The following is a 16,223-nucleotide window of genomic DNA, read 5'->3' on the forward strand; positions in this document are numbered from 1 at the left end:
CAATCGAGGAGACTAAATAAATTAAATTACTTATGATTTTGTTTAAAAATAAACACAGTTATGTATTTTTAATTATTTAGCTATTATTAATAAATTAGATATTAATGTAACTAATTATTATTAAACAATTCTTAACTGGAAAACATACAGTTAATTATAAGTATATGATTAATTTAGACTTTTGAAGAAACGACAAGAAAAATAAGTACTTACAAACGAATGAAATTACTTAGGAAAAGTACAGTTTAGTTTCGTACAACTATACCTTTGTAATATAAATTTGCAATAATTTTTAGAAGAAAATATAATAAGATATCTCAATAACACTTTGATTGCACCCCATCTCGGTACATTACACGCGATCGGACAAAATCGCTACTCAGTTGCGCTCACAAATGGAACGTAATGCATCTGTAGAGCACCTTACAGAATTATCTACCTATTATCCACTTGCTTTGTTCATCTTTCTTTCATCTCTGCAAAATGACACACGCTTGCCATTATCTTGAGTGAAAATGCACAAAGTGTACTCCCGACACGATATCTCATTCAATTTTGTACTTTACTAGGTAGAAACTTTGTGAAGAGACTATATGTAGTTTTCTAATGGGCAAAGTAACTCTTTCTTAATTATAACAGGATAGGTTGAGTGTATGTGACTTTTCCCTTTGATATCCTATTGTTCACCGTATGTCAAATAGCTATGAGTGACAGGAATTATAAATACTTGAAAGTCCTTTAAAAGATAAAATTTAATGCGATGGCAATCAAGGAAAAAATGTTTTATCTTGATTTTAATTGCTATAGTTTAATTTCGAAAAATTGTTTGTAATAGTTCAAAACAGTAAAGTAGGTTTTAAACGCCGTTTTACTATTTTATACCTCTACTATTAACATTGCCTACAGTGTATAATCTTTTTTCAAAGGACCATTGTTTATTATTTTATAATCTATTTGACTCAGTAAATTGATTGATTTATTAATAAATACTTATATTTTAATAAATTCAGTTTGTAATAGTTCGTAACGTAGTTTTGCTAAAACATTCACAAATGTAGAATATCTAAATATAAAATGTTTACTTTAGATATCTCAAAATTGAACCCATTGTATCTAAATTCACTACTGCTAATAGAACAAACGTTTGTACGATTAATAGAACTTTTACTAAGTTTCCGTGCTTTAGAAAAATATTAATATTAAAATTATAAATGTCTTGTAATCTGAATCCAACCATCATATTCGTAGAATACTGACGGATCTGACAAATATTACATATAAAGATCCGTCAGTATTCTACGACTATGACGAAATGGTACTTGTAGTCCTTCAGAAGCTATTTAATTTCGTCATCCATAATAATCCATCAATCCATATAATGTTATGATCGAGGCGTGTAGCAGAAGCGCAGTAGTCCTGTTCTTCAAGAATGACAATACCCTATTGAAAAACTATAGACCGATACCCCTTCTAAATAGCGTCTACATACTGTTTTCGAGAGTCCTGATCAATCATCTTACGCGCAGACTTGGCGATTACCAGCCACCCGAACAAGCTAGCGTCCAAAAGGACTTTAACACAATATCACATACATAGACTGCGGTAGATTATACAGAATATCAATGAATAAAATCTACCACTCTTTGGCGTTTGTGGACTATGAAAAAGCCTTTGATTCGATCGAGACATGGGCGGTACTACAGTCACTCCAGCAGTGCCAGATTGACTATAGGTACTTATATCGAAGTGCTTAACTATATATACAGTAAGACTACGATGTCTGTACGGGTACAGAACTAGAGTACGAAACCCATCCCAATGCAGAAAGGTATAAGATAGGGTGACGTCATATCCCCGAAATTCTTTATAGCTGCATTGGAATAAATTTTCGATATATAAACATCAATGACAAACACATCACTCACCTTCGATTTGCCGATAACATACATATATCATGGCGGAATCTCTAGAGAATTGAATTGAATACTATTCTCATGATGTCTCTCAACAGTGTCAACAGTCTCAACAATGCCTCAATGGTGTCTCTCAACAGGTAGGTCTTAAGATGAACATGGACAAAACTAAGATCATGTCTAACGTCCATGTCACATCTATACCGGTTACGATTAAAGGTTGAAGTTGTCGGTGAGTTTGTATACCTGGGACTGGGACAGACTTGTCCGAATAGGTAAGTCCAACTTCGACTAAGAGATCAACCGACGAATCCAAGTCAGCTGGATAGTGGGAAAAGTACGCCACATCTTTTCATCTAAAATACCTTAAAGTTTGAAGGTCTGGAAAGGAAGTGTGAATCAGTGCGTGTTGCCCGTGATAACTTATGGAACTAAAACATGATCCTACAAGACTGCCCGTATGCAGAAGCTTTAAATTACTCAAACTGGCTATAGAGAGGGCTATACTCGGTATTTCTTTGCGTGATAGAATCCGAAACGAGGATGTACACAAAAGAACCAAAGTAACTGACATAGCCCGAAGGGTAAGCAAACTAAAGTGGCAGTGGGCTGATCACATAGTTTGAAGAACCGATAATCGATGGAGAAAAAAGGTTCTTGAGTGGCGACCTCAAATGCATTGCAGGGAGTTAGTGGATGCAGATGATTCAAGATCGTTTCTTGAATCCTATGGGGGAGGTCTATGTCCAGCAGTGGACAGATAATGGCTAAAATGATGATGATTGATGAGATTACAAATGTGTATATTTTGATTGTGGTAGAGTTGTGTATAACTCGACTGGCTCAGTGTTAAGCGCTATCTCCGAATAATAACACTCAAGGTAGCCTTGCTATTTGTCACTATATCTACACAAGATGAAAAAAAAAATATATTAGCATTTTCTAAAGTAATTTATCACGGAAACATATTTTTAATGAAGATGTGTCTTGGAAAATATGTTTATTTGTAATCGAAAAAGCACAAAAAATATACGAATATAGATACTCAACATTCATTTTCAATTTCACTGATAGAACACTATCTTAAAGGAATGCTAGTAATTTCGATTTTATAGACATCATCCGAAGAAGTACAAGTCTTAATATTACCTATTTTTATAAGATTCTGTCTTTATTTACTTATGCTAATGCTAATGAGAAAGTTTCGGCCAGACCAGACAAAACAAGCTATTATTAGATCTGTCTATGACGTATAATGTAAATGTTATTTATATAAATTTATGTTTCCAAAGTAATCATATTACTTAATTAACAACTCCAATTTACATAATACGTTAACGTTATATCAAATTTTAATCAATATATCAACTAATGGACAAAACTCTGGGCGGGACAGACAAATCAAGCCATAATTAGGCTCTTCCAAGACGTATATGACATCAATGTTTTATAAATAAATTATATTTATTATAGCAACCATGGGTGCCGTATGTGCTTCGGCATAGAATGGGTCACCCCTTCCTTTCCCGTGGATGTTGTAAGATGCGACTAAAGGAAGGCAAGGGATGGGCAGCAGTGTCTCTCTTAAGACAAACTCAAAGGCCTAACTGCGGTTGCTAACCCGCCTGCCAAGTGTGGCAACTACTGGCAAAACTCCCCTTATGGGGTAGGCTTATTATGTCCAGCAGTGAATAGTTAACGGCTGAAATAATAAATATAAAAGCAACCATATTAATTTAGAACTGTAATGTACATAATATGTTAACGTTACAGTAACTTTAATCAATATAACAACAGCGTGACGCCATATTTACGCGTTTGTGCTAATGGACAAAGTTCCGGACGGACCAGACAAATCAGGCCATTATTGGGCCCGTCCAGCGCGTTAATGACCATTTAAGTCCGTGACCGGCCGATCGCCCTCATTAACGCACGCAATTGGACAGCTGTTTTCGGACCTTAATTATCCCCGGAGCCGATGTTCCCTGAAAAGTATTTGGTTTTGTTTGATAGGCAATTTATTTACAATGAAAATTACGAGTAAACAGGTGGGGCTAATTGAATGTTATGCAAACCTGTGATAAACATTCACAACAATTATTTAGGACTATGATCATTTGTAACTTGTAAAGTAACTTTCTATTATTATAATTAATAAATACTAATAAATTTATCCTGAACTACACCTTACTTTCCCGTAGGTGTAGTAAGAGGTGACTAAGGGAACTTAATAGTCGAGGAATGGGCAGCAGCGTCCCTCTAAAAACATTACCAAAAGCCTAACTGCGGTTGTCAATTCGTTTGCCAAATGTGGCAACTACTAGCGAAGTCACCCTATGTTTAACAGTGGACAGTTAACGGTTGATACAATAAAATAATAGTTATAAGTTCCTTGTGTTTCCTGTTGTGTGCATATCATTTCCCCAGTAATAATTCATCAAGCCTCTTCGTGCATTTTCAACTGTAATCGACTTTGTTTCATAAACCTGAATAAATGCTTTATACTATCTAAACTTTTCCTCCTAAATAGGTACAAGTCATGAAATAAATTTTATTTGCGACATGTACCTCTACATGAAAATGGATAATGGAATAATTATCGTAACATTTAAATAAGAAAAATAATGTTTAATCCCTAAAGATATCACAGTATCAATAAAACGTTTCTATTTTTTTCTATACCACTGAGATAGCAACTAAGCATATAGCTTATCTGATGGTAAGCGGCTACCGCAACTTATAAACGCATGCAATACCAAGGGCATTACGCGCGCGTTGCCGACCCTGAAGAAACCTCTTTGCTTCTTTTTTGAAGAACCTCATGATGTAGTCTTTAGGAAACACCTCGACAGTATAAACTCTAATACAAAACTTGATATAAACTCTCCATTTGTATACTATAATATCTAGAAACATATATTAAATTTGCATAAAGATATATTTATTGTGAAAACGCAATACAAAGCATAGGACAACTTATTTTCTATATAAAGTATTTTATATTACCCAGTTGACCGCATTAAGCGTGGACAGTATGAGAATATTCCATGCAATCTCATAATAAGATAATTTATTCCCAGTAACCACAACTCATTTTTGCAGTCGCTGTATTGTGTACGCGCCCTGTGTCCTAAGTGTCCCTACAGCAAGCAGTCTAATGCCGGGAGATGCTGCTCATAAATAAATCCCCTGATTAGGTATTCACAGTGGAGACTGACGCGCCAGTAAAAATCTCGTAAAATGCTACGTCCAGTTTATTAAACTATAGACCTATATAAATATAAGACTTATATAATAGTAATAATATTTAATATATTTTGAATTGTAGTAAAAAATTCTTCAAAATCTGTAAGATGTCCATAACACGTCTATGTTTCATATTTTGTGTATCTACACGTCAAAGTTAAAAGATAAAGCGTTTTTAATTTTGAAAGCAATATAACATATTAGTGATCTCGGACATCATTCGCGTGTTTGAGAAAGCTGGATTGACCAAAATAAATAGTAGCTTAAGTTCTCCTCTATTCCAAATAGTACGCAATGAATGAGCTGTTAAGGTGCCAGTAGGTAACAAACAGTCAAACAAACTCACTTTCATATTTATAATATTAGGAAAGATATTCATATTCTAAATGTTACGAATGAAAAGTAAAAACCTTAATTAATATTTTAATGACATCTTTATTATCTAATTGTGCTCGATAAATACTACTTTAAGAAAAACTTGTGTATGTATTTATGCTGAACATATGCCTCTCTCTATTGGAAGGTTTTCTCAATAGTTGCTAGCAGGTAGGTTGGCAATTACAGTTATGCCTTCAAGATGTTTTAAGAGAAACACTGCTGCTCATCCTTCAACCATTAAGTTCCCTTAGCCGCTTCCTACGACACGCACGGGAAAGGAAGTAGTGACCTATTCTATGCCGGGACCACCAGGGGAAATGTGTATTGTATAATAGCTTAAATTTATTGAACTCACAATGCTGTCATATTAACCTACAGATACGTGAAGTTTCCTATAGAAAGCTATATTGTTTGTAGTGAAACTATTTCTTATATCATAGAATATAAGTAACGTGTTTTGAAAACTGCAAAAGTTTATTTTGATTTTAGTTAATTGTCTCTAAATAAATTTCCAGTTTAACGCATAACTCTACTAGGAAGATATCTGATAGCATCAGATATAAAAATCTCACAGCTTTACATCATCACGGATATCTTTAAAGCCAGTTCTAACGTGCTTATTTATTAGAGTTTTATTTTTCAACAAAATTTATAATGGCCTCTCTTTTTGCATATAAATGCTTAAACGTCCTCTATAACTCACAAAATTAGCTCGTACTAGCTCGCAACTCCCATCTATCATATCTCGAGACGCCATGGCATGTGAACTGATTCCAGGACTTCGTGTCATCTAAGAGCTAAAGGCTAATTTATGTTGTAAATATATTTTGTGCAGGTTTTTTTTTTGCGTTCGTATGTAGGATTTTATTAATTTAATTGGATAGTTAGACAATTCGTGAGTACGCCTTACATATATTAATTTTTACATTATGAAAATCGTCATGATTTTATTAATGAAAATTTAATAAACCTATTATTTTATGATATACCTACTGAGATCGGATTTTAAGAAATTCCGATGGGACGACAGATAAAGAATCTACGTCGACTACAGAATAGCTAGTAATGTAAATATATGACATTACTACGTAAGTGTTGATATATAACTATTCCTAGATTTTAGATATCTACCAATTTCCGTCTAAGTCTATTCTGTAATTTACTTGGAGTACATAATGAATCAATAAACTATGTTGAATTCAAATCAGCGGTGCTGCTTCTACAGGAACTTTAAGCAGAATTGGCATCCTTTTTCATTTCCATGACACTAGCTAAAATTCTACTAAACTTTGGTATCACATGTATAGTATATGTAATCTTTTTCCTATACTATATTACATTGTTATTATTTGTAACTTAAGTGTATGTAAGACTGCATATAAGTGGGGATTATTTAAATAAATTTTCATACGTTCATTCGATTACATTTTAGGTTATTTAGGTTGTATATAAATATTTGTGTAATAATAAATGATAATAATAATTTATTTATTTATTTTTTATTGCTTAATAAAATTTATACAAATAGCGAGCTAATAATATATTAATATCTATAGGTGACTGATACCACTTACCAAAAAATGCACCTATTAATAAACCGACTTAATAATAACTGTCATACCAAATAATATTACAAAATACATAAAAATATTCACAACTTTTTTCATATTTAGCTAGCATGGAATATTATACAGTACGAGTCTATTTTGATTACGTCGACTTTGAGGATATGTGTCAGTAGCTTTTTTAAACAAATATTTATGCCTTTGCACAGACATACAAATTTCATAGATATATAGTAACGTTAGTGGTAACAAACCAAGCTTCATAAATACTGGCTTACAAGATTCACGTGGTGAAATATCACATACAATGCTCTGAATACATTATTCCTCTGATAGGTAACGCCATAATAGTGTTAAATCCACTATTTGCATTTTCCAGGTGTATTAAAGATTAATAAATAAATTATTTTGTGCAAGGAATACTTTGTCCATATTGTAATTCGATTGATTACATTGGTACCTATATGCATTATAAGCTGATTTCTGTTTTAATATCTATCTCTCTCTTATCTATAAAATATACAGTCATGGGCTTACAGAAATTTTAAAATGAATTATATGTGTATAAAATGTAGCATTATGCCCAGCACATTAGTGTCTAAACTAGGCCTAGCCTGTATCTTAGATAGATTGTACTGTATCCGTATATTACTAATGCCTTCTATTAGATACATATTTTCGTGCAGTTTCGCTATATTAAAATAGTACAAGATTCAGTAAACAACATGTTTTATATTACTAAAATAGGGTATCTGTAAAATAAATTACAATGTTATATCAAAGAATGAATTCTGTTAAATACATATCTTATATAATTTTTTCCAATCTAAATTTTGATAAAGTTTAATATTCGCAGTTTCTAATAAAATAACACTTGCCTAAATAATTAGAGATATGAATAATAAGCGGGTTAAGCAAGGAACCGACTAGTAAAGAATATCATCCAAAGTAACTAACAAATCAAATCCGAAGTAACTAATAAATTAAGCTAATCATTGTGTAGGTAACAACATTCTTATGAAACAAAATAATTTTGTTACATGTTATCGCTATGGACACAACTTTACAGTGGCCACAGTGTCACAAGGAGCTACCTACATACTATATGCATACCTATGCACACAGAATGCATTGGGCGCCGTCGCCATTCGTCAGGACGCATCCGTTCATTATCATTTATTACTGCGAGTATGGTGGCACGGCGGCCGTTTACGACTCGTGTTGCTCCACTTGCAGACTACATAATTCATAGACTTCACGCATAGCGTCGTAAAGTATCTTATATATTTTTTTACCGTTTCACAACATTGCGCCATGGTACTAGATGCTGCTGATTCTATTTCAGTGGATTCTGACCGTTAACATGATATTTTCATTTATAAAGTTAAAACACTACTGAAATATTTGGTTGGAACATTTAGTAATAATTATAATGAATTTTGATAATGGGGAAGAAGAGATTGTTAATAAATTGATGCTGTCCCTTACTACTAGAATTGTGATTAATTCCTAGTGAATTTGCCGCATTCGTGGATCAACTATCCTAATTCCATCCTCGTCGTTCTATCCTTTACTAGTGTCGCTACACACGCTAAAACGCTAAATAAAAATAAAGTGCCAAAGTTCTTTTTCTTTATATTATTTTTTGCATTTAATTCATTTTCATTTACTTAGGTAATCAACATAATCTATTCTCGCATGCATGCGATTCCAGATAATTGAACAGCCGCCCCATCGTGGCGAATTCGTGATGTCCTGATAAAGTATATGCTATTCCTCTCTCCAAAAGTTACTGTAATATACGGCTTCTATATGTATATATGTATGTATATATTATATATGTATGTTATTACTTGCAGGCATGCACCGCAAGTCGCTGGAAGCAGCACAACACCTCAAGGAGTCAGGGTCAGAACGAGAGGGCTCGGAGCCGGAGGTAGAACGTGCGCCGTCCGCCTCGCCACACCACCACGATAACCACGATAACCAGGTATATATATATTATGTATGTATGTATTTTTTATAATTATATTGTAACCACTTCTGCGCTATTGGTATACGCTGGCGGGGCACCAGTGAGTAACGATAAAGAACGAAAGAAGGTCAATTCCCGATAGTGACAAATTACAACCATAAATTTACCTCGATGGTTTTCAAGAGAGAATTTTCCAAATAGAGATTGATCTTACAGGTTATATTTTTAGCAGTAGGGCCGCTAGAGCTTAGTATCAATAATAAAACTTAAAAGTTTATATCTCAGCATTATGTAATTTCAATGACTTTAAAAACCTAATCCTCTCAGTGCGTCTGTAATTTTTTTTTACTTACTGCGACTTAAACTTCGCCAACTTTTTTATTATTATTATTATTCAATTTCGATATATATATATATATATATATATATATATATATATATATATATATATATATATATATATATATATATATATATATATATATATATATATAGATGTTGCTATATATACATATTTACAATTTAAAAAAAAATCTGTATTTCAGGAATAAAGGCTATTTTTTGTGTAATATGACACAAAGGCATAAATTATTTTCTATATACCTAGAGAGTTTTAGAAAATTTATCTGTCCTTGTTTGATTTATATCAAGTCAGTGACTATAATACAAATATTGCCTGTTTTTATAGCATATAAGGTACAAAATACTTTGGGATAAGTAAATAAATATTCCACTAGATCTAGAAAAGTCTGTACTACCATGGATGAATATACGTAAATACCCTACTTACTATATTACTATAATGTTTATTTTGTACTTTAATTAAATAAATGAGCTATACTGTGGTACATTGGTGAGGTTGTTTTATTACTTTCGTTATCAGGAGGATCTTAACATTCCCTAATTACCACAGGTTACCATTACAACAGTTTACCTTTTTATGGTTCTTTTTTATTGTTAAAGTAACTGATTGCTGTTAAGAAATTAACAGGCGCTAATCATTGCCTGTTCGATCACTGTATAATTGCATAAATTTTCTAATATTATTTATATTTAAAAAATGACATGTATAGATATTTTGTTAATTATATATTAATTACTGGCATTATCAAATAAACTATGGATTTACGATGATTTGAAGTTAAAATACCGTGTGCGCGTGTTTATGTAGTTATTTAACCCTTCTTTGCATATTTTTTTTTTATTGGTGAAATAAATCAAGGTGATATATATCATGTTCAAAATTAAAGGAAAAATGGTTAAAACAATTAATTTGACAGCTATAATTTTTTTCTGCAATGGACATTAAAAAGGTATCCAGACACGATCAACTTAAAGTGAAATTGTACTTTTACGTATAATTTTTGGGCATTCAATGTTATAATGAAAATTTCCACCATTATGCAAAGAAGAGTTAACTAGCTACAGTTAAGTAGGTAAATATTATTCTATTTTTTCTAATAGTGAGTACATATATTTATATAAATAGTTTTGATTTGTTTTGTTGCAATGTCTAGTTACTTGTCGCGATAAGAAACAATAGGTATTGGTTGTTTATAAGACAATTTTTTTCCTTATGATTTCTCTAATGGAACAAATATTTTGTTTGTGACTTGGAATGGAAAGAATTTGATAGCCCATATGATGATAAATGATACCTACATAAATAAGACCATGACCAAAAACACACATACTGTATCGCTAACAGTACTTATGAATAGTAATTTCACATTCAAATTCCATCCTACAATAAAAAAAAAGCCTACGTGACTTTACACTGCTGCTTTGCAACTAAAACCATGAGTGAATCAAGGTAGGTATCCATAATTTAGTCTACCTAATTTCGAATTAACCCATTATTAAGTATAAGTTTCTACGTAACTTCACTAAGTGACTAGATCTTTCATCATGCAGATTCAGGTTTTGTCCACTCCTTTTGTAAAGTCACCAGCTTAAAACATGATTTGTCTCTCGAATTTCCTCTGACCAGTTCTTGGTTTCTATTTCACGACTATACGGCTTCAATGCCCATCATCTTGATTGATTTTATTTCACTTCAGCCTGATATCCATAGAAGTGAGTTTTAATAAAAGTCTACATTTACAATTTGCAGGCGCAAAGCTCGCCAGCAAGTAGTACAACAGCGTCCTCCTCAGCAAAAGGTCGGGCGTCGCCGGAGCCGGGCCGGGAGATGTACGACGACCCTGAAGCATTCCGGAATAACAGCATTGCATGTCTGCGGGCCAAGGCGCAAGAGCACCAGGCTAGGATCCTTTCAAACAATCTACTTCTACAGGTAGACTATCAGATTTTTCTCTAGTTCTAATTAAAATAACTAGCAGACAGTCATAATTGCAGAATATTTTTATGGAATTTGATATGGCGACCATACTGAGAGCTCACCTGATAGCAAATGGTAATCGTTAACTATATAAATGAGAAGAAAACTAAGGTGTTAAATATGCCTCCATACCCTGAAATTTCATTATCAACCTTCAAGCTATAACAACCACACAATACAAATTTGAAAATGAAAATTGCTTCGACAACATTAATAACTCGCTCATGCATAGGTATATGTCGGTTTCCGAAAATCTACTCCTCTAACAGAAAGTAGAGGGAAAAAGGATTATTAGTAATCGGGACAAACAATCACAATAGCAACATAACCTGTTAGGTTGATCATGATTCTCCCTGAAAACTGTCGTGGTTAATTTCTAACGAACGTCATTGACTTCTGTTGAATAAACTGGTTTCACTCTCACCTATTTACCCTCACTGATATCCCACAAGTGTCATCATACCTAACCAATAGCGCTACACACTCAAACTATAATTAAATATAATAATAAAAATAAAAATTAAATTAAAAACAAGCAAACTTACCATATATACACCGCTGTACGTTGTATCCCAGTAGCGACGCGCTTCGGCTTCAAAATAACAGTATCTCAGTGGATTCTGGAAAAAACCAATAGCGCAAGTGTGGTTGGTTACCTTTCAATTTTCATAGATTAAAAATTATTTACAAGATTTTTATGAATAATATACAAATTTCAGGTTCGGGGCATGTCACGAAGCGCGAGCGGCGTGACAGTGGATGACGACGGCCCCGCCGACATAGATGTCGGCACTGAGCCCCCACCCCTCGAACCGCCGCATACCCCGCATCCACCGCATTCGTCGCACCCGCACCCAGCGCATCTCTACTGACGTGCCGACACGGCGATGTCACACATACTTTACTAGTCGCTACGACCAACTACTGTAGTCTAAATGCTTGGCCATGACTTTGGGCTTGGAGACGTGTGGTGCAAAAACTGGCACGATATATAATTGTACAGAATGGACACAGATTTGCAATACCTTTCCTACGGTAACTGAACATCTTTAATGTCGGACTAACGCCGTACGCGCAACTGCTCGTATTTACACTATGGTTTCGACGGCAAACGATGGCAATAAGCACTTGCTTCTACACTAGTACCGCAAAATACTAGTAGTCATTGTAAAACTGTGGTATAGAGATATATAAAGTCATATTTCGCTAATCGACACCGTATCGTTTTCTGTTGCTAAGCCCAAACTCGTGATCGAACGTATAACGAATTGTAAATTGTTTAATTTATAATTATTTAGATACAATTGGTCGTGGCATGACTAGAATTACTTATATAGCGTGTGACGATCAGTGACAAAGCCCATAATCGTGTTAAGTAATGCTTAATATGAGTTATGTGACAATTTAAGTTTAAATCAATCCATTTATAATGAAACCAGTGATTAACAAGTGGCAATGCTCGTGTGATGAGCGTATACGATACGCGAAACATTGTAAAAAAAAAACTGCTACGTATTTAAAGTGTAATTATGTACATTGTAGTTCGTAGAGTATTTAACTAAATCCCGTTTTTCGTGCAATACCTTTGGTTAAGTATTTATCTATGTAGCCGCGTTGTGTTAGCGATTGTATAAAGATTCCCCACGCACTTAGATTAATTATACCTTATTCTATTAGAGTTTCATGTCCCGTAGTGTAAGTGTAACATTTCGAACTGTGAATTTAATTAAGTAGTTAAAATTGGTAAATATTTATTTTGATTGCTAAGAGTCTAGTATCCCAAATACCGATAGTAAGTGTAACTGTGAGATGCATATTCAAGATTTGCATTTAAATTATGAAATAAATTTCGCCAACAACGAAAATTGTTTTGACTGTCATTACATTTGTAGTATATGTATCTATGTAAGTACTTACCTACCTGCCATTGAATCAAATATACATATAAACCTCCAATATAAATTATATTAAAAAAAATCTAAATTGACGTATTGTTATGATATTTAGCACGTAACTTTTGATTTATAAATTAAACTTTAAAATTCAAAGGAAAATAAAATCCATGTTGCTTAATTTTGGCCACATCTGCAACACAGTGTTTACAATACTGTCCAGGGCTCCTAGATTAGGGTTCTAATATCGACTAAGGCCTCTAGCCGATCTAAGACGCCTAGAAATTTAGATATACCAACTCAAAATGTCTCCTTCTGACAGCCTGAAAAGCTTATATCTACATACACTTCATCCAGATTGGCTATATTTATGTAGATGAATTTAAAAATGAATTTTATCAATACCTAATATATAATTGATTGAATTTAGACTTTTAAAATCTAAAATAAACAATAGAAAATGTAACTCTAATAAATCTTAATTCTAATTGAATTTTTAAACAATATTAGTTTTCAGTGAGCATTTTATCAAGAACTCGTATTCACCTAAAAGTCGTTTGTGTTAAAAATCTATATAAATGTAAATACCCCAAAAAGGTAACTCCTGTTCTGAAATTAAGACGAAAACGAAAACAAACATCGAAAACATTCCACAACTATTTTTCTTGTAATTTAAGTTAATAAGGAAACAATTCATAGAAATTTTCTATGATTGTCTTGTGAACGTTGGAGTTGACTGCTATGACTCGTAATACATGTACTGTAATCTGATAGGACACGTTAAACATTCTTATTATTACTATAACTATTCTTACATTTATTTATTAATTTATTTATCTCATATCAGCATATTTTGATCAGCTTAATTCCAAGTGTAATTCATCATTATCATCATATCAGCTGTTTAAATTATAATAATTAAAGCAGACCATTTTGATTCTTAACAAAGCATATAATTATTATTAACTACTTTTGTATGTCATCTGCTATAATTCTCAATGTACCAAAATCTGTCAAAATTTGTCTCACGTGACCTGTGTCGAAATAAAAGCCGGTTGGCTCGATTGAACAGTACTTATACAGTATACTGTACTTATCTCTGTACTTACATAGAATTGTAAAATATTTATTGACTAAACAAATTGAATGGGACGGTACCGTAATGTTTAAGGTTATTCCGATAAATAAAAAAAATGTATAAATCACATATTCGTTTTATTTCACATCTGTATATTTATATTTAAGACAAAGGCGTATTACAATAATACAGACACTGTTTAAAAACTTAATACATATCTTTATTCTAAAATAGTATTCGAAATAATAATTCGTCTCTATTTTATATTTTAAAAATGCTATACTTGACTTACAGTAATACTTACACAAATACAAAAATCACATCAAAATAGTAAAAGCATCTTAAATATTCGAAGGCATGTAGAATTCGAACACCATTCAAAAGCACATTTTTATCATATAATTGGCTGCAACTAGCACCTGATTGCTATTTACGACTAATGTATATTTAAAAGCTCAATATATATAAAAAATCGAATATATAATTAATATATAATAATAATATACAAAAATGTGAGCATAACTAAATTAAAAGCTGCATTGTAGCTCCTTAGATTTTCTTGATTTAAATAAATAATTAAAAAAAAATACGCTCCAGTAAAAAGCATAAAAAATGCTCTCATCAGTACCAACTTCTAGTCAATAATTAATCTATTTTGTATTACAGTCGACGACACATTTACAAGTGTCACAATTAGTAATCTTTATCACGTTTTCGTTTCCAATTCGAAAACATATTTAATACCTAACCTTTGGTACTAGATTTAACTCATCAGACCAAAAATAAAATGTTAGTATAAAAAAGTAATTTTATGACTATCATACCACAGACAAGCAGGTCTTTTATAAATTCTGTATATATGATTACATTACACTCGTTTTGACCGAATATGTGTATTGTTACAAACAGAAAAAAATACTCAATTCAAAATTAGTAAGCAATTTCATCACATTTTCCATTCTGAATTCAAAAAAATAATTATAAACCTAACTTTTTGTGCCCGACCTGGCTCACCAGAAAAAAATATTAAAATTAGATAGTATTTATAAAATTATTATATACTACTACTGTATTGCACCATAAATATAATATCTGCTTATAGTTTGTAATTATGAGACTACATTATATGAAGAAGGTGTTATCTTGAGGAAGTCCGTATTACTAGTTACATCATTTAAATTGTTTTATTTAATTCCGCTACCATTAGTATGAATGTAACTGCCAACACTCAAAGATTACACACCACTATTACTACCAGAAGTTCTATAATTTTAACCTGAACTTCTGGTAGTAATAGTCTAGTAATAATAATGATAGCGGAATTAAACTAAATTATTACATTATCAAAGTATTAATTGTATAAATTTAGTTTTGTCCAGTTCCTTTGAAAATTTTCACAATATTGTACACCGCTCTACACACTGACATTGATGCTGCTTTCCACTTTGAGTTTGCAGGAAGAGAACTCTTTTAGAGTTAAGCTCGCCATTGTACATTTGATTACCTCTGTCATATTTTTATGTATAATAGTGTGTACAATAAACTATTAAATTAATTAAAATAGAGTTTTTAGATTGGAGGAGGGGTCTCTTTGTAAAACACACTTTCATATTACTTTTCTATTAATATGTTAGCACTTTGACAGCATTTTACGTAGTTATCCATACACATACTCAGTCAAAACAAAGAACATTTGATGTGAACCTACAAAAAGATAATACAAAGACTTACTTTAAAAAGTCTCGTTACACCTACAAATATAGTCTACATTAACTATTATTACATCAATAAAATAATATATTATTACTTTATAAAATGCAAATAATCCTAATAAG

At 32.3% G+C, this 16,223-nt stretch overlaps 1 protein-coding gene across 3 annotated transcripts in view; it reads left to right on the forward strand.

The window, feature by feature from the left end:
- The window catches only part of LOC116413233 (visual system homeobox 2-like), a 153,165-nt gene extending 138,650 nt beyond the window's left edge, over positions 1–14,515 (forward strand). For all 3 annotated transcript variants that reach the window (XM_052894713.1, XM_052894714.1, XM_052894715.1), the window contains 3 exons: positions 8,962–9,092; positions 11,191–11,373; positions 12,138–14,515. In XM_052894713.1, coding sequence (XP_052750673.1) covers positions 8,962–9,092; positions 11,191–11,373; positions 12,138–12,290 — 467 coding nt within the window. In that variant the 3' untranslated portion in view covers positions 12,291–14,515. The remainder of the gene's footprint in view (positions 1–8,961; positions 9,093–11,190; positions 11,374–12,137) is intronic.
- The last annotated feature ends 1,708 nt before the right edge of the window (positions 14,516–16,223 follow it).

This window comes from Galleria mellonella, unplaced genomic scaffold (genome assembly GCF_026898425.1).
Source record: "Galleria mellonella isolate WM207_F2 unplaced genomic scaffold, CSIRO_AGI_GalMel_v1 utg23, whole genome shotgun sequence".
Classification (NCBI taxonomy): domain Eukaryota; kingdom Metazoa; phylum Arthropoda; class Insecta; order Lepidoptera; family Pyralidae; genus Galleria; species Galleria mellonella.